Source organism: Macrobrachium nipponense, chromosome 7, assembly GCF_015104395.2.
Source record: "Macrobrachium nipponense isolate FS-2020 chromosome 7, ASM1510439v2, whole genome shotgun sequence".
Classification (NCBI taxonomy): Eukaryota; Metazoa; Arthropoda; class Malacostraca; order Decapoda; family Palaemonidae; genus Macrobrachium; species Macrobrachium nipponense.
This window is the reverse complement of record NC_061109.1, coordinates 96318749-96339383: the sequence shown is the minus strand read 5'-3', so window position 1 is coordinate 96339383 and position 20635 is coordinate 96318749. Positions and strand designations below refer to the sequence as shown.

Genomic DNA, 20635 nt, shown 5'->3' with positions numbered 1-20635 from the left:
AAAAGATAGCATAGGTCCCCTAAGAGACAATGCAGGAAACCTATAAGTTCAGACTTGGAAAAAGCGGAATTATTGAACAAGTGTTTTACCAGTGTTTTCACAACTAAAGACACTACTCAACTTCCTGAACCAGCTAATAAATATCAAGGGGCAGAACTGCTTGACAAAATAATATTTAGAGAAGAAGACATTAAAAACAACACAGAAAAATTAAACATGTTCAAATCTCCTAGCCCGGATGGGATTTATCCAATATAAACTCTAAAGAAAAACTGCAGAACAACGAAAGGCACCAAAAGGATGGCATGTGTCCCCAGTTTACAAAAAAAATATAAAAATAAAAAAAATAACGTCAGTTCCTTGTCAGATTTTTCAGCCCATGATTGTAGATCAAAATGTGGATCACATCTGTAGAAATAACCTATTGTTAAACAGTCAACACGGCTTCAAGCACATCAGATCCTGCCTAGCAGAGCTCTTGGAATTTTTCCATATCATACTTTGTATTTACGACAGTATTAGAGCAATAGATATACTAAACTTGAATTTCCAAAAGGCCTTTGACTAAGTTCCACACAAAAACCTAATGACAAAAGTTGAGCTTTAGGAATTGTAGGAGAAATGGCAGACTGGATCGAAGATTGGCTAACTACAGAAGACATTCGTAATATATGGTGAAGAATCAGAACGAGCAGATGTGACAAGCGGAGTTCCTCAGGGCTCTGTCCTTGGTCCGCTCTTGTTTTTCATTTACATTAATGGCATTAATGTAGACTACATTAGCAGGATAGCCAAATTTGCAGATGCCACCAAACTAGGTGTAAATACAGCAGACCCAAATACAGAAGAAAGTTTAAGAAATGATCTAAGGAAAATAGGAGAGCGGTCAAAAAGATGGCAAATGCCTTTAACTCGGATAAGTGCTAAGGGTTACAAATAGGAACAAACAACCCCCATGCCAGCTACATGCTGCTTGGGAATGACATAAATAGTGTAGAACAGGAAGGGGACCTTAGAGTAATTATTACCAGGGACTTACAATCCACAAAACAGTGCATAAAAGTTGAAAAAAAAGACAGAAACTAGTGGGATACATAAAGAGGCAGTTCAATTACAGAAACAAGGAAACGGTGCTGCAGCTCTACACATCAATGGTTGGAACTCATCTTGAATATGCAGTACAGTTTTGGTCACCAACACTAAGGAAGGACATAAATAGGCTAGAAGGGGCACAAGCAAGCAAGCTTGAGCCGCAAAGTTAATTCCATCCATCAGGGAAATAGGTTACCTAAGACGAATAGAGTCCTTGAACATGTGTGACGTAGAAACACGACAATTGTGAGGATAACTAACATAAACATTCAAAATACTGAAAGACATAAGAAAAGTAGACAGTAACTTCTCCACATTAAACGAAAACCAGACAAGAAATAGTGGATGGAAACTAGAACTGAAGAGTTACAACACATATCGTGGGAACTTCTTTGTATACAAGATATGCGACACCTGGAATAAACTGCCACCAGAAATTGTAAACATAGTTTAAAAGGAAGCTAGACAAAATTATTAGGACACTGTGAATGAATAGTAAAACCAACTCCTAGAGATAAGTGAGCACATGATGTCTTTTCGGGTGGACTAATAAGTCTTTGAGACATCCTAATCCTCTCTGTCTCTTTGTCTCTCTCTGTCCCTCTCCCTCTCTCTGTTTGTCTGTCTGTCAATCTGTCATTTTGAATACTTTAATAATATACTACTGTGTACTGTCAAAATATACTTTTACAAGGCGAATCACGTGCTAGGAGTAGGCTGCCCATTACCAAATCTGTCCCCATAATAAACTGACTGCATCAATTATTCATCGATTGAGGGTCTCTATTAGGGCTAGATATAATTTCATACCTCACTTTTATGTGAAGAAAAAATGCAACAAGAGTTCCATGGTCCGTACATTTCATGTGCTACCAAAAGCAGCAAAGGTCTCGGAACATAACCTTGGGGAACACTAAACCAGATAAGGTTTTGCCCATTGAAAACGCCATCTAAAACAAATTTTCGTTGTTAATTGCTAAAAAAAAAAAAAAAAACAAAAAAAAAAAAAAAAAAAATTAAGTTGATGGGATTAATACAGAATACCCACAACAGATGTTACAAAATCTCAGTACCATACTAAACTAAAAACAGCACTGGAATCAATTAAACAGTCCGGACTCGTATCTTTACCATTGACAGATTATCTTGTTTGAGAATCAAAGTCAAAGTCTGTAAAAAAACAGTAAGATAGTTAGACAGAAAGCTGAACCTTAATTATATAATTACTTCCAGCCGACATAGAGATCAACAGGCAATGCCACAAGTAAGATTGTTGACTTCACTTCTTTCGGGACGCATAAGTGCAATGCACATAAAAGTAGTAGGGAGAAGAACGAAACAGTAACAGAAGTACTTAAGTATAATGAGAAGAGATAAGGATTACGTAAGAGAATAAGAGAGATAAGAATAAAGCCAAGGCAATGTAAAGAAAGATTGCAGGCAAGAGAAAAATGAGCCCTAAAAGATCCTCTAGAACTCATCAGAAACACCGAGACATTCGCAAAATGGCGAACGGATATACGAAGAAATAAAGAGTCACAATGAGCTAAAGAAGGCTAAGGTAAGTGAAACAATACCAAAAATACCTGACATTTGGGAAATGGCATCACTATTGACAACAGAGTGCAATCACTGAGTGAAGACTGAGCAATTGGCCGCGCTTCCATAATGGATGAAGGAGCCACAGACGACCAGACATCGTATTGACCATGAAAACTTGGGAATGTAAATAACAGCTCTGGTTTGGATGGCATTCTAAAGAAACGGATAAAAGGAAATAAATTGTAAAGATAAAGAGGGATTGCTTTACTGATTTTCGAAAATATCCGTTACAGATATTACTGCCAATGGAGATGACCAACTTCGAAGATCTTAGGTCGTGGAAATTCACAAAATATGGGAAACATAAAAAAAATTCTTTGAAGGGAAAATTACCATATATGTGCAAGCACATATCTATCTCTCTATATATCTAGCTATCTGTTGTTAACTGCCTTTTATTATATATGTCGACTGCAAAAAAAAATAGCATGAGAAGAGACGATATCATTAGAGTTTGCGTGGTATTTCACAATGAAGAAGATATTATCAAGGGGAAAGATGCCCTTATCACATTGTTGGTAAGAGAGAAGGTGTAATGAAAACCGGATTATGCCATCATCTGGAAAGCTTCAAGGAAAGCAGCAATGTTCAAGAGGCGAATAATCAAAACAGACTTATCATCCAAGAAGATTTATTGATTATAAAAGGAAAATTAAGAAAAATTAATCATATGTTTATTGGAGAAGTTAGGAGGAATAGTTAAGAGATTCTAGATTCCTTTAAGCAACGGACTGCAGACAGTCAATAGACCTCCCAATAGTTAGAGAGGAGTTTCTTCACCCCGCAGAAGAAAGAGGATTTCTTCCTCAGCTGTTATGTGGGAGTCTTCCCTTGAGGTAACCAATAGACATAAAGACCCTAGTGCACCTCCAACTTCATAGGAGGACTGGTTTGTTTTACATCGTTGTATGCGGAAATTATGAATGGTTCAAGAGAAGTTACTAGAAATAATGGCGCTGTCTGTGAAAGCGATTCTAGCGACCCTTCCTCCTTCGGGAGTAACGAAAGAACGACGCTGAGAAGTTCAATGGAAAGGACAATTCAACAAGAAAGATCAAGATTTGCATTCCTTGGTTAAAGATGTCGAAGAGGATAGTAATGGGTTTATATTGCTCATAGTCGAAAACGGCAAAACAATATGCTGGATCCCGGGAGATTGTCAGCTCTCTAAAAATTGCAGTAACAATGGGTGAAATATGTTGGAAATTGTGACACATCTGTTTCTGCTGAACTTCTTTTACCCTACAGTCTATTGAAAATTTTTAAGACCTAGGAAGTACAATAAGCAACAATGATGCTTCCAGGTGTCACTTATAAGTGTAACTCTGTACGAAACAATCTGGAGGTGGTTAAGCATTTATTGTCGTCTTTTGATATTGTGTTTCTTCAGGAAATGATGCTGAATAAATCAGATTTGCCTTTATTACATAACTTTCATTCATGAAGGTTTCTGGCATATAGCTTTTGTGAAAGATAGGGAGAGTGAAGGCATTAGTGAAGGTCGTCCTTCGAAAGGTGTTGCCGTATTTTGGAGAAAGGATCTTTCCTCCATCATTCTTCTGTATTTATTGATGACTCAATGCCTGGCATCGTTTTAACAAATTTTGACTCAAAATTCCAAATATTAAATGTTTATTTGCCGTGTGACTTACTAACAGACAACTGATTCGATAAAACGTTACCGAAATGATGTTGCGACAATGGAAGTCATTATTAAGTTAAAGATAAAAATATTAGTAATGTCGTTATTGTTGGTGATTTTAACGCTGATCCTCGCAAGGGTCGTCTTTGGTCTGCGCTCACATCTTTTTGTCACTCGTTCTTTCTCGAATGTGTGGATTCTAAATTACTCGACTACTGTTTTAGAAACTTTTGTCCAGCTAAGAATTCCACTAGCAAAATGTTTGGACTATATTTTCTGCTCAAAACCACTTTCTCAATATTTTTCTAATATATGTATATATTGACTATGTTATGGCTATTTATGATCACTTCCCATTGGTTTTCGACATGAATCTGCCAGTTACATCGCAGATTGGATGAGGTGAAACGGGTTATTGCCACTGCTCGAGAGAAGTTTCTTATTTGGAAAGATACCGGTAGACCTCGGAGTGGTTCTGCGTTTGAGGCCATGAAATCTTCTAGGTCTTTGTTAAGATGTCTTTAAAAATGTAAGGAGAATGAAAGTGATCATAGGGGGAAGAAGATGTTGCAGAACTTAACTGAAAAGAGGTATAAAGAATTCTGGAATGAGGTTAAACAAGCAAATACTCATGATAAGATATATCAGCAAAGAATAGATAACACTGAAAAGTCAGAGGAAGTTTGTGAATATTTTTTCTCTAAATATAGATAAATATTAGCTCTCTCTCTCTCTCTCTCTCTTTTCTCCTCTCTCTCTCTTTATCTCTCATATATATATATATATATATATATATATATATATATATATATATATATATATATATATATATATATATCTATACATATATATATATATATATATATATATATATATATATATATATATATATATATATATATATATGTCCAATGTAGCACGAACGAAGGAACACGTATTTCAGAATATCCTTAAAGCCACGGTAGAAAGGTGAGTGAAATTGGGGACTTGGACTGTCAACTTCTACTATATTCAGTGTGAACTTGAAAATGTAGAATATACTACGAAAATACTTGTTCCAAGTCCCTGTTTCGCTTACCTTTCTACTTTGGATTAAGGATACATATATATATATATATATATATATATATATATATAATATATATATAATATATATATGTGTGTGTGTGTGTGTGTGTGGTGTGTGTGCGTATATATATATATATATATATATATATATATATATATATATATATATATATATATATATATATATATAATTATATTATGAAGACTCTTACCACACTCTCCCCTCTCTCTCTACTCTCTCTCTCTAATCTTTCCTCTCTCTCTCTCTCTCTCTCTCTCTCTCTGCCATTCTTTCATACAATGCACAACACGAAATTTCTGCTTTTTATAGAGCAATTGAAGCCAATATTTTTATGTTACTTTGGAGTTTTCATGCGATATCATAAATGAAAACAACTTCAATGCGTCACCTACACAAAATACGAACGTAACAATAAGTATGACCAAGCTGATTATCACTAACGATCTAAATAGTTAAAAAAAAAAATCAAACAGCAAACATTACAATGAAATTTTAAAAATTGCTTCATTAATGGTTTTGATTAAAAACAAAAGCATGAACAAAGATGATTTTTATGACGAAGGCAACAGCAATTACAGCAGTGAAATGGTTAGAACTACTTCGATAAAAAAGAAACTCAATAAGAATATTGTTATTGGAACTTTACGGACAGAAATACTGATACGAGAACACTCATTTCTCTCAGTAAGTAAGAAACTCATGTGCAGTATGGATAAACATTAGAATAAAATGAAAAAAGACATTTGTAAAAGAAGCTGATAGTTGTCAATATCCTTGCATCAAGTAAAATCAATTAGAAACGCTAAACGAATAATGAAAAAGCAGTTCCGCGTGAGCCACAATACAAATAAACGTGTAAATGTCGTGAAACTACATCTGCCATTTTTGTTCGTTAGAGGTCTCTTTACTGCATATATAATGTAGCAGCTGAATTATACATTAAGCGGGGTTGTTGTTACTCCGGGCCTACTCATAGCGAGATAATATACATGTTAATGTTATCAGATTATAGAAGATAAAATAAGTAGCAAGCAGATTTAAAAGAAAACCAAAACCAAAAAAATGCTCCGAAGAATCGAGTTTTCTGTACAGCGTATAATGCTGTATGAAACTTTCAGCCACGGCCCGTTGGTGGCCTGTGTTGTTGGCACCTATAGCGGTGCCAGACGCACGATCATGGTTAACTTTAACTTTAAATAAAATAAAACCTACTAAGGCTAAAAGGCTGCAAATTGATATCGGATGATTGGAGGATGGATGATCAACATACCAACTTGCAGCCCTCTAGCCTCAGTAGTTTTTAAGAACTGACGGCAGACAGAAAAAGTGAGGACGGACAGACAAATAGTCATCTCAATAGCCATCTTTTACAGAAAACTAAAGATGTATTGGTATGGTGGCTGGATCGGTATGATAGCCTGATATCCATAATCTAGAGTAAATTATAGATGAAAACACAACTGACCGTAGGAAAGAATAGGAGCAATGTTTAAGAAGAAAGGAAAGACTCATCATTTGGGTAGTAAATACACATAATTTGGTTGCCAGTTTAGATCAGAGTAATTGAAATATACCATAAAAATTCATTGGGCATTTGGTTACTATAATAGCGAGCAATAACAATAAAAAAGCAAGTATTTCTCATTATTAAATGTTATGGAGTGTTTTAAAAATCCTTTTATTTAAGTTTGTTGTTTCATATCAGTAATTCTAAAGTGTGAAATATCGTTCAAGTTTTGAAATCATTCAGAGCCAAAAATTAGGAAACACCTTTAATGTACTAATGCATACAAATGTAGCTGAGAGAGTAATTAGCAAAAAAAATCTAAAGATGTAACCTAAAAAATATTACGACTTTCTCTAGACAGTTGTAGAAAAAACCGCGATAGTTCTTCAGGGAATTGCTTGCTGAATGAAAAGGTCTTTCCGTAGATTTAAATCTGGAAAGTATCTTGTCTTACCACTCTGCTATCTTCAAAGCGTTTCCTACAAGTATAGATTCTAAAAATGTAATAAACTTAGATGCATTGCATTTTGCGGTTATTCTTTTCTAAACATGTTTTTTCTCAAGAAAAGCTGTGTTTTTAAATCACTGATACCTAGAACTATTGATTCTTTTGTGTACAACCGCACTATATTGTTGAAGCAACACAAGAGCTATATGAGGTATTTCCCTCTGTATATGAACATTGAAGCCCTTCCCTAATGAGTTTCTGAGCGATTTTTTTTTCTTTTCATCCACAGACTTCCAGAAGCAATGCCAGTAGGGTGGTCCTCACAAACCTCGACTTCAGGTCCTCTGGCTTATACAGATGCGAGATCTCTGCTGACGATTCGTTTAATACACTGAATCGCTTCAGGAGAATGATGGTTGTTGGTGAGTTAGCTCTCTCTCTCTCTCTCTCTCTCTCTCTCTCTCTCTCTCTCCTCTCTCTCTCTATGATAATAATAATCATATTTACTTACTGTTTCCTCTTAAGAACTTGAAAATTGCATGAAAATCCATGTCAGATTTAAACCTTTATTCTTCTCTAAAAATATTCATAGAAGCATTAGTTTCTATCTCTATCACTTTATGTATCTTTAAAATATTGAATCTAAAAATTGTTTACAAATCAGGATGGCATTTACTTAGCATTCTTGATTTTAGAAATACTTTCTTCTATTTATCATGAAGATTATCTATGGGTTTAATCATAATGAATTTTATCACTACTAATACCTTCTTAAAAATCGTATACACACATACACACGCACACACACACACACACACATATACATATATATAAATAAAAGGAGCCCATAAAAACGCCAAAATATTGAAAGTAAGTACTATATTTCAGAGACTACTGACTCTCTCTTCAGGTAGGTAACGAATGAGAAAAGTTACAGAAAAGGCGGTATTTATACCAAGAGATCATTCACAGGTAGATTTTATCTATGATATCTGAATCCCAGGCACCCATTGAGATGTTCATTACCTGTCTTTGTTTAATTAACGCTGACTCTATCATCTGGCTTTTGTACCGAAAATTGTTGCTATAAATTATATGTGACAAATTCTAGTTTATTCTGTGGTTATGGTTACTTATATGGTTGAAAATAGCTGAGCTCTGTTGTCCATAACTAACCCTGTAAAACCGATGTTAAAATGGTCACAGTACAGGCATGGGATTTTGTATACTCTTTTGTCTTTGGGAATTGTCTTTTGTTGGACGTTAAACATGGAATCAGCTATGATATTTGGGTAGGTAAAAGCAAAAGGGTTAGATTCTCCAAGAGTCTGGGTCACCGTCTTAATCCTGTCCAGGTGTGGAATATTTATTTTACTGTTGAGTGTCTCTCTGGCCTTGTCTTGAGGGGGTCGGTAGAAAATTACGTTTGCTTTATGAATCACTTTCTCAATTATATGGTCAGGAAATCTGGGGAACAAATTCGTAAGACTATTAAGAATAGGTTGGTGGCTACGCCAATCTTGATAGAAATATGATAACTAAAGTAGTGAATGTATGAAAGTGAGAATGTTGGCTTTCTGTATATGGTTAATTTGTATTCTGTCGTGTTTTTAATTATTAAAACGTCAAGAAAAGGAATTTTGTTGTCTGATTCCCATTCAATTATAAATTTGATGCAGGGTGCTAATGCGTTTAATTTTGAAAGGAATTCGTTGAAATTGCCCCACCTATTATACCAAAATGTTAGAATACACCCCTACCTGCCCTTTTATATCCACTGATCTTTATTTCATATTCATTTTCCGATTAGAATAAAGCCACGAAGTGTTTGAATCGTTTGCCGTAATAGACCTTGAAAGAAAATTTTATTGTTCTAAATTATTATAACCTACCTTTCTAACAACATTCTGATGATAAAAAACATTCTTCTACACTGAAATAATTAAATATTATATACCTATATATATATAGAACTCAATTTCTGTCTGTTTGTTTGTCTGTTTATTTGTTCGCTATGTATGCCCAGACTTTGAAAGCTGGGGCTACCAAATTTTTATCATAGACTCCCGTTACCCACAGGATAATTTGTCAAAACATGAAATTCGAGGACCATTTCTAAGAGGGTCATAACCCTTCTTTTTTATACCCCCTTCATTTTTTAGAACTTTCGGATTTGACAGCTAGGACTAAAAAATATTTGCCATAGACTCCCCTATCCCCAAGGAAGTTTTAGTCAAAATCCGAAATTCGAGGGCCATTTCTAAGGCGGTCATAACCACTCTTTTTTTATACCTCCTCGTTTTGTACAACTTTCGGAGTTGACAGCTAGGGCTACCAAAATTTTTACCATAGACTCCCCTCCCCATGGAAGGTTTTAGTCAAAATCCGAAATTTGAGGGCCGTTTCTAAGGAGGCCGTAACCTCTCTTCTTCATTCCCCCTCATTTTTTACAAGTTTCGGAGATGACAGCTAGGGCTACCAAATTTTTACCATAGGCTCCCACCAAGGTTTTGTCGAAATCTTTTTCATACCACTCATTTTTTACGATTTTCAAATTTAACATCTATGTAGAAGTGTTGCTATAGGTACAAACAGGCTCCCAACAGCATGGGGCCATACGGCACACTCAGTAGTAAAGGGGGCCAATTCATATAATATAATAATAAAAAAAAACGTGCATCCAGACGGGTACAGCTGCTACTATATATATATATATATATATATATATATATATATATATATATATATCTATATACATATCTATATATATATATATATATATAAATATATATTTGTATATATATATATATATATATATATTACATATATACTTATATATATATATATATATATATATAAACTATTATACATACATATGCGTATATATATATATATATATATATAATATATATATATAATAGGATAATATATATATATATATATATTATATATATATATATGTGTGTGTGTGTGTGTGTATTTATATAAATATATATATATATATATATATATATATATATATTTTACATATATATATATATATATATGCACATGTATATGCCCGCGTATGCATAAGCTCAATCAATAAGTGAAGAAGTGATTAGGATGGAGATGGCTTGGCCATGTCCTTCGCACAACCCCTGAGAGAATAGTACGCGACATAAGAAAACTGGAAGACCTAGACCCACTTAGACTGGAACTTTGAGGGAGGCGAAAGAGAAAAGTGACTTAGTAGACGGAAAAGAGCAGGAGCGTAATGTCATGGAATGCGGAAAGCTTATTATCAGATATTTACTATTCACTAACCTCCTACATCCTCCTCCATTCTTCGGCAGGCTGCTGTGTAAACCTCTCAAACTGCAAAGTTCCTTCAGTTCCAACACATCAGCTCCTTCATCCTTTTTTTCCTGTTTGGTTTTTCAAATGAATAAACCACATTAGAAAAAGAGTTAATAATCCATGCTGACTTTTTCCTGTATCAAATCTTCTCTCTCTCTTTCTCTCTCTCCATAAGAATAGAAGATATAATAAATAGGATATTCTCTCCTACCAAGGAAGGCATTAGGCCACCTATTGTAATCCGACTTCCTTCAAGACACTGACATCACCAAAGATAATCTCACACATCACCGGAATCATCCTTTTTTCTCTGTCTCTCTTCATCCAACCTTGACCTCGAACACTTATTTTCGTCTTATCCACTTCATCGCAGTTTCACGCACATAATCTTCAAACTATTTCACCTGCTCACTTTCGAGTCTCACCGAATACCAAATACCACAGGAGATTAGCGAAATGATGCCCCCTTTGTGAGGACAATGTTCATAAAAAGTTGTCGAGTAATAGTATCAGGACACATAAGTAGATTACAGATATAAAGCATGATAGCATTAGAGACACTAGAATGAAATTACTTTCGTTATTGCTGAATTACTGAAGATGTGAACCCTTACGTTGTGGACTAAAAAAAAGGCACTGCTGGAGACATATGAAACGAAGGAAGGTATTTTACGTTAAGAATATCTAATGAAGCCCTCAACTTTCAATGGTATTCATAGGCATCAATAAAAAAGTTCCAGAAGGAAGACTGAGGGTCAAACACACGCACACAAATATATATTTATATATATATATATATATATATATATATATATATATATATGTATATATATATATATATATATATATGTATGTATAATATAGATATATATAGATATATATATATATCCACGTCTATATGTGTGTTATTGAGATCGCGTATGTTATTAAAGGCTGAAAATGCTATTTCTAGTGATTTTACAAAAGTTACTCTCTAATATGCAAAGTATGTTAAGGTAAAATGAACTAAAATACCAGACTAAAATAATAAAAGTAAGGTATTGAAATATTAAAGATAGAACATTATTTTCGTGATTTCGAAACCAATATAATTTTATTATGTAACGACCGAAGTGACATCATTCCTCGCTGTCGCTCCCAGATTCCAAGTGATGCTAAGTGCATTCATTTACTAAAGGAAGGTCCATAGTTAGAGATGTTAAAGTGCTTTCTATTTGCGTAAACAAATAAATTGGAAGTCCATACACACACACACAGACTTTCACGCTCACACGCACACGCACACAAGCGCGCAGACAGACACATACACTCACACGGTGGGCTATCTCTCTTTCGAGTCGTGTTTACATGTGAAGCGTCCTGGATGAATCATGTGTTTGTTTTACATCGTTCACCGTTTCTGATTATAATGCCGAATGGGCGAAGGTACACACGCACATATGCATACATACATGCCAGGCTGCTCTCTCTCTCTCTCTCTCTCTCTCTCTCTCTCTCTCTCTCTCTCTCTCAGCACACTTTTCATAACTTCATTCTACCATAACAATTCAATCTATTTCGCTCTTGCTCATCCAAGTTTTTATATCTTCATTCAACCAGTATAACATTTCTCTCTTTCTCTCTCTCTCTCTTTAGCACAATTTTCATACCTTTATTATACTTTATAACTCAATTCGTTTCTCTCTCTCTCTCTCTCTCTCTCTCTCTCTCTCTCTCTCTCTCTCTCTATCTATCTATCTTTCAGCACAGTTTTTATATCTTTATCGAACTTTAACAATTCAATGTTGCTCTCTCGCTCATCAAAGTTTTTATATCTTTATTCAGCTATGACAATTCTCTCTCTCTCTCTCTCTCTCTCTCTCTCTCTCTCTCTCTCTCTCTCTCTCTCTTTCTTAGCAAGATTTTTTAAACATTCATCCCACCATAATTCTATCTCAATGTTCCTCTTTTCGGTATTTTATTGTCTTATCTAGCTATATTATTACAATGCATCTAACCATAATACTTCTCTCTTACGCAATTTTTGCACGTTTATCCTACCATAAAACTTATACATTTATGCAGCAATATCAATACGATATCTCTCTCGGCACAATTCTATACCTAAACCTAACCGTAAAATTCTCTCTCTCTCTCTCTCTCTCTCTCTCTCTCTCTCTCTCTCTCTCATACACACACACACACACACAAGCATTGTTACATTCATCCAGCTACAGTGCTTTTCACTCCCTCCAACAAACATACAAAACAGCAGTTTCGAAAATTGGGACATCAAGTACGTGTGTTTATGTGCGAAGCTTCGAAGCATGATTAGTATTGCGATGTATCAAACAAGTTACTGCATTCACAACCGAACTGAGGATAGCGCACAAAGAATTTTTTCTTTTTTTTTCTTTTTTTTTTTTCAGCGTCATTTACTTAATAAAAAAAATGGATGGAGTCGAATTTTACATCATGCCGTGAAAAACCGTCTTTGTCGCCTCACATTTAAATCTGAAGCACAAAGCTTTCTTCTTTAATCCTAAACCATGAAAGCATTTTGCCTCAGGTAATCTTTGAATTTGTAGTGTTACATTTCTTTTATGTATTATAATGTTTGCTTTCGTTTTTTACTTTAGATGCAGAGGTCAGTACATTACATGCTTCTTTCTCAAAAGTAACAAAAGCAGATGAGAATAAGCCATAAAATAAAGAGGAAGAGGCTACCTAATTCTAGAATGTAAACACTACAAAAGTTAAAAAAAGAAAAAAAAGAGCAAACGATGTTTGAGAGATCGTCACAGCATGTTGTATGGGGAAAAGTCTGATGCTTTTACGGCCGCAGACATTTTCGCATGTGATCAATGAGAGCTCTAGAGGCGTCACTAAAGAAACACCAATGGACAATGATGTGTCGACATTAAATTACTCTTAAATGACAGGAAGGAGCTGGGATATTGGAAATATTATATTCCAGTAATCATCCGGGTAATTTCCGTTCTTGAAACAATGCTACAACTCAGTAATGCATCGTCATGCCATTGTTATACAACGATTTCCCCTGCAGTAGATATATGTCTTCCGAAATTTCCTTTTATTACGTCTTAGTGTTACTGTTAGTACGAAAACAGTAACACCTTTTCCTCAATATTGCATTTCGCTTGCATATAGATTTCCGCTGCAATAGCTGCAATAGGGTTCACCATAAAAATCCTGGTTCAATTTATTTCCATATATGTTGCACCAAGTATTAATCTAAAGCTCTTTTAGTGGATGAACAATTTAATTTTCCGCAGCTGCTTCGTTTAGCAATATCTAAATATGGATTCTAACTTATAAATTCCAATTATCATAATAAAGTTTTTTAATATTAATCTGGTGTTCTGTCTTCTATATTTTTTCTATCCACATTTAAATTCTTCCAAATTAGCTCTTGTCTAGTCTCATCCAGTTTTTACTTAAATAGTAACGATGGAAAAGTTCATAAAATCTTTATGGTAGAATTTCCTATTGTGCGCAATTTCAAACCAAGAATGGAAATTCCCAGAACATAGGTTTTAATTCTTTCTACAATTTATTAAATCCAGTTTTGTACCTTCCTAAGTAAATAATTCTCAATTCAATGTAGTTATGACCTGTAGCCATTTCCGCTAATGTAGCTGCATCACGATACAAATCACTTACTTTTATTTTATATAATAATAATAATAATAATAAACATATGGAGCAATCCGGTATCACACAACAAACATGCAACATGGCTCCAGGAAGTCAAGGAAGAAGAAACAGGGAGAATAAAACAAAGATTCACAGACATCACGACAGACACAGTCAGACACCAACTAAAGAAAATGCCAAACTGGAAAGCCCCAGGTCCCGATGAAGTCCATGGATACTGGCTCAAAACTTCAAGGCCCTACACCCACGAATAGCAGAACAAACTCCAGCATTGTATCTCAAATCACCAAGCACCCAAATGGATGACCACAGGAAGATCATCCTTAGTACAAAAAGACAAGAGTAAGGGAAATATAGCCAGTAACTACAGGCCTATCACCTGCCTACCAATAATGTGGAAGTTACTAACAGGTATCATCAGTGAAAGGCTATACAACTACCTAGAGGAGACAAACACCATCCCCCACCAACAGAAAGGCTGCAGAAGGAAGTGTAGGGGCACAAAAGACCAGCTCCTGATAGACAAAATGGTAATGAAGAACAGTAGGAGAAGGAAAACCAACCTAAGCATGGCATGGATAGACTATAAGAAAGCCTTCGACATGACACCACACACATGGCTAATAGAATGCCTGAAAATATATGGGGCAGAGGAAAATACCATCAGCTTCCTCAAAAATACAATGCGCAACTGGAATACAATACTTACAAGCTCTGGAATAAGACTAGCAGAGGTTAATATCAGGAGAGGGATCTTCCAGGGCGACTCACTGTCCCCACTACTCTTCGTAGTAGCCATGATTCCCATGACAAAAGTACTACAGAAGATGGAAGCCGGGTACCAACTCAAGAAAAGAGGCAACAGAATCAACCATCTGATGTTCATGGACGACATCAAGCTGTATGGTAAGAGCATCAAGGAAATAGATACCCTAATCCAGACTGTAAGAATTGTATCTGGGGACATCAGGATGGAGTTTGGAATAGAAAAATGCGCCTTAGTCAACATACAAAAAGGCAAAGTAACGAGAACTGAAGGGATAAAGCTACCAGATGGGAGCAACATCAAACACATAGATGAGACAGGATACAAATACCTGGGAATAATGGAAGGAGGAGATATAAAACACCAAGAGATGAAGGACACGATCAGGAAAGAATATATGCAGAGACTCAAGGCGATACTCAAGTCAAAACTCAACGCCGGGAAATATGATAAAAGCATAAACACATGGGCAGTGCCAGTAATCAGATACAGCGCAGGAATAGTCGAATGGACGAAGGCAGAACTCCGCAGCATAGATCAGAAAACCAGGAAACATATGACAATACAAAGCACTACACCCAAGAGCAAATACGGACAGACTATACATAACACAAAAGGAAGGAGGGAGAGGACTACTAAGTATAGAGGACTGCGTTAACATCGAAAACAGAGCACTGGGGCAATATCTAAAAACCAGTGAAGACGAGTGGCTAAAGAGTGCATGGGAAGAAGGACTAATAAAAGTAGACGAAGACCCAGAAATATACAGAGACAGGAGAAGACAGAAAGAACAGAGGACTGGCACAACAAACCAATGCACGGACAATACATGAGACAGACTAAAGAACTAGCCAGCGATGACAATTGGCAATGCTACAGAGGGGAGAGCTAAAGAAGGAAACTGAAGGAATGATAACAGCGGCACAAGATCAGGCCCTAAGAACCAGATATGTTCAAAGTACGATAGACGGAAATAACATCTCTCCCATATGTAGGAAGTGCAATACGAAAAATGAAACCATAAACCACATAGCAAGTGAATGCCCGGCACTTGCACAGAACCAGTACAAAAAGAGGCATGATTCAGTGGCAAAAGCCCTCCACTGGAGCCTGTGCAAGAAACATCAGCTACCTTGCAGTAATAAGTGGTACGAGCACCAACCTGAGGGAGTGATAGAAAACGATCAGGCAAAGATCCTCTGGGACTATGGTATCAGAACAGATAGGGTGATACGTGCAAACAGACCAGACGTGACGTTGATTGACAAAGTCAAGAAGAAAGTATCACTCATTGATGTCGCAATACCATGGGACACCAGAGTTGAAGAGAAAGAGAGGGAAAAAAAAAAAAATGGATAAGTATCAAGATCTGAAAATAGAAATAAGAAGGATATGGGATATGCCAGTGGAAATCGTACCCATAATCATAGGAGCACTAGGCACGATCCCAAGATCCCTGAAAAGGAATCTAGAAAAACTAGAGGCTGAAGTAGCTCCAGGACTCATGCAGAAGAGTTGTGATCCTAGAAACGGCACACATAGTAAGAAGAGTGATGGACTCCTAAGGGGGCAGGATGCACCCGGAACCCCACACTATAAATACCACCCAGTCGAATTGGAGGACTGTGATAGAGCAAAAAAAAAAAAAAAAAAAAAAAAAAAAAAAAAAAAAAAAAAAAAAAAAAATAATAATAATAAAAGCAGAGTAATATAGTAAGGCGGATAAACCATAAAAACAATGTTTCTGATGAAGATGGCGAAGATTATTGTCGCGATGATGACAGCGCGGAATGATAATGAGAATGGCTGTAGTCTGCATGATACTTGATGATGTAGGAAATTGTAAAAACATCAAAGATACATTTGTCTGAAGCTAAAAACATTTTCTAAATATTTTTTTTTATTTTTACAAAATGTAATGAAGTTTTTTTAATTATGACAACGAAATTCACATGGAGAATTTCATTTTAGTTTTCTGTGTAAGCTATTGCCTGTCTGTCCTTATTTTTTCTATCCAGCCTCAAATCATAATAATTACTAAGGCTAGAGGGCTGCAAATTGGTATGTTGATCAACCACCCTCCAATCATCAGACATACCAAATTGCAACCCTCTAGCCTCGGTAGTTTCTATTTTATCTAAGATTAAAGTTATTCATAATCGTACTTCTGGCACTGCTACAGGTACCAGTAACACAGGCCACCACCAGACCGTGACTGAGTTTCATTGGTCGCAGCTAAGAGCTTCAAGGGCTGTGGTTGAAAGTTTCATTCAACATTATATGCTGTACATAAGACTCGATTGCGCACATTTTTTAATCTTTTTATTTTGTTGACAATTTTGTCTGTTTGTAATGTATATATTCATGTGTCTATGTATATAGATTATATATATATATATATATATATATATATATATATATATATATATATATATATATATATATATATATATAATACTTCTAGGGCACAATTTTTTCACGGATACAGCATTCATTGAATAGAATGGCTTTTCACTGTTTACCAGCTTTTTTGAAATTGATTCATATTTTCTAATTATTTTCTTCACTTCATTGTTCAGGTTACTAATGGACACATAATGGGGTTCTTCTTTCCATTTACTCCAGTATTTTTACAAAAACGCGACAGCTGTTTCGTCAACCTATACGTATTGACGTTATCAAGCGTACTGATACAAATATGAGCCTGTAGGCTCATATTTGTATCAGTACGCTTGATAACGTCAATACGTATAGGTTGACGAAACAGCTGTCGCGTTTTTGTAAAAATACTGAAGTAAATGGAAGAACCCCATTATGTGTCCATTAGTAACCTGAACAATGAAGTGAAGAAAATAATTAGAAAATATGAATCAATTTCAAAAAAGCTGGTAAACAGTGAAAAAGCCATTCTATTCAATGAATATATATATATATATATATATTATATATATATATATATATACATATATGTGTGTGAGTGTGTGTATGTTTGTGTAAAATCATACCCAAAATTATTGTGGTAATTTCCATGTATCAGAGAGAAGATGGTGCCAATTAGGCTTCGAAAGACATATTTTTATGGGGTAGGGTTAACAAGATAATCCTTTCTTAGGAGTAAGTCGCCAGGTAAAATACAGCTTAACCCTCGTAATGATAGTTATAAAAGCCAAGCATCAGGTCGCTAACCATTCCCTATTGCCCAATCAGCCAATGAGAGATTGCCTCATGACCTGTAAGCTCTAATTGGCTGGCAGACGTTAAACAGGAGCCAATCAACCGCTTACACGGTCTGCCATTTGGGCGAGAGGAATGATGTGTCCTGTGTTGTGGCTCTCTCTCTCTCTCTCTCTCTCTCTCTCTCTCTCTCTTTGCAACTTGTGTCCTTAATTAACACGAGTTTCTCACCTTTGACAGACTGAGAAGTTTGTGTCAACACGCAAAGCTTATGGCTATTCGCTTTCCTACAGAAGGGACAGAATTAGCAGTCTCATGGGGCTGCTAGATCAGTCCCCAGAACCCTCCTCAAAGTCCTCAACTCGTGTCTGAACCACAGGATACGATCGCCGAGACCCTCCCTCCACACCTCCCAACCTCCTTCTCTCTCTCTCTCTCTCTCTCTCTCTCTCTCTCTCTCTCTGTTTTAGAGGGGAAGTGACGGCTCTCGTCACTGGCGTGAGCTTCCATGTTTTGAAGTAAATGTTCATAACGATATTTCCTTTGCATCTTATCATAGTCAAAACACCTACTAATCCAAGATGCCTGTGAACCAAATTGTAAGCGTATTAATGTTGTTATACAAAACAAGATACTGTATAATATACGCTTACATGTCATAATGGTATTAACCAAAGTTTCGTTGTCGTAATATTTCAATTTGCGACTGTTGAGAGAGTGAGAGGCAGACGAAGCGTCAGAGGCAAAGGAAAGAGACAATGTAAAAGCCAACAGGAGGCAGATGGGAAAGTCTATAAAGATTTTCTGGTTAAACTTGGGGCGCTTAGAATAAAAGGTTGTAAATGGAGGCAATCGAGTACATTTGGGTTATCATAGGATGCAATAAATTTTCTAGATTGAATCATTAACAAGAAAGCAAGTTTCCTTCTACAAATTTTGCTTTTTTATCTCTACAGTAAGGGTAGAGTAAATATTCAAAACAAGGGATTCTTAAAATACTTCTTCACATCAAGGAAAAAGAAATATCTGTTTTCCAATGCTCGCCCCATTGTTGGTTTGGTCGGTCTATTGATTAGTAATAATCACACAAACAGACCTTTCGAATCTTTTCCTTTCGGTAAGGCTCCGTTTTCCTTGGGTAAAATTATAGATATTGTTTGCCTGTCAGCAAATATTTCAGATTCTGTCTCAAATAATCGCAATAGATCGATAACAATGTCGTTCTCCCTGTACACAACAATAGCAAAAATAACTACAGAATAAAAAAAACTGGACCATAAGTTACATCAAACGAGAATTTTCCTACTATCGTTCTTCCAACCAAAACAAATCCGCCCATACACCCATATTCCCATAAACACGTCATATCGTATCTGATAAATAAAGCTACATCTGCAGATACTCGCTCGGACCATTTTCACATACATAAATTAACGGCAAATAAACAACGCACCTCCGGTTGCATGTTTGTCTATCGTTCAATTTTCCCGCCTCTGCGAAGCAGCCAATGGGAGACCGTTTTCGTTCTCCAGGAACGGTGTGGCTGACAGAGGTGGATAATTCCTAGATTTTTTAGCGGCTTTCTTTATTTCGTCGTTTTCTTTAGCATCATTGATTTCTAAGTTGTCAAGATGATATACGATTCATTGTCGCTAATCACATGAACTAGATATGCAACATCTGTCAAACAAGTTTATTAACAGTAGTTTTCTCATACGAAAAAAAGCATGATCATCGTACTCGAGACTTCGCAACAGAGTGTCTTCGAAAGACCGTTAAGAAATACTAAACGTCCATCACTCAAAGGTAATTGACAGTTGGGCTAATTCGGAGTACGTTCCCGATGGCCTTATTGGCTAAATTCAGAATTTTAATGCTTTTTCTTGATGGCACTGCGCCCGGCGAAAAGGGTCTTTCGCCCTTCAGTAATGACGCAGAGAACAATACTCTCCGTTAGGATGAGAAGGAAAGTTTCCTTCCTTTCGGGAACTAACTGTCGTCTATATGAGGCTCACATTGGAAAGATCCTTCTCTCTTTTCATCTGCTGGTTTTGTATGCAATACACACGTGCGTGTATATATATACGAATAATGAATAATGAAAGAGATAAATACCAACACATACGTACGCACACACACACACATATATATATATTATATATATATATATATATATATATATATATATATATGCATATATATATATATATATATATATATATATATATATATATTATATATATATATATATATGCTCTTACCTTTGTTGAACAACAAAGGTAAGAGCACGGATATACATCATGTGGACGTACATCACC

At 35.7% G+C, this 20635-nt stretch overlaps 1 protein-coding gene across 1 annotated transcript in view; it reads left to right on the top strand.

Moving 5' to 3' along the window:
• The window catches only part of LOC135217036 (uncharacterized), a 383250-nt gene that overhangs the window by 284801 nt on the left and 77814 nt on the right, over positions 1-20635 (top strand). The window contains exon 4 of the mRNA XM_064252632.1: positions 7671-7803. Within this exon, the coding sequence (XP_064108702.1) occupies positions 7671-7803 (133 nt within the window). The remainder of the gene's footprint in view (positions 1-7670; positions 7804-20635) is intronic.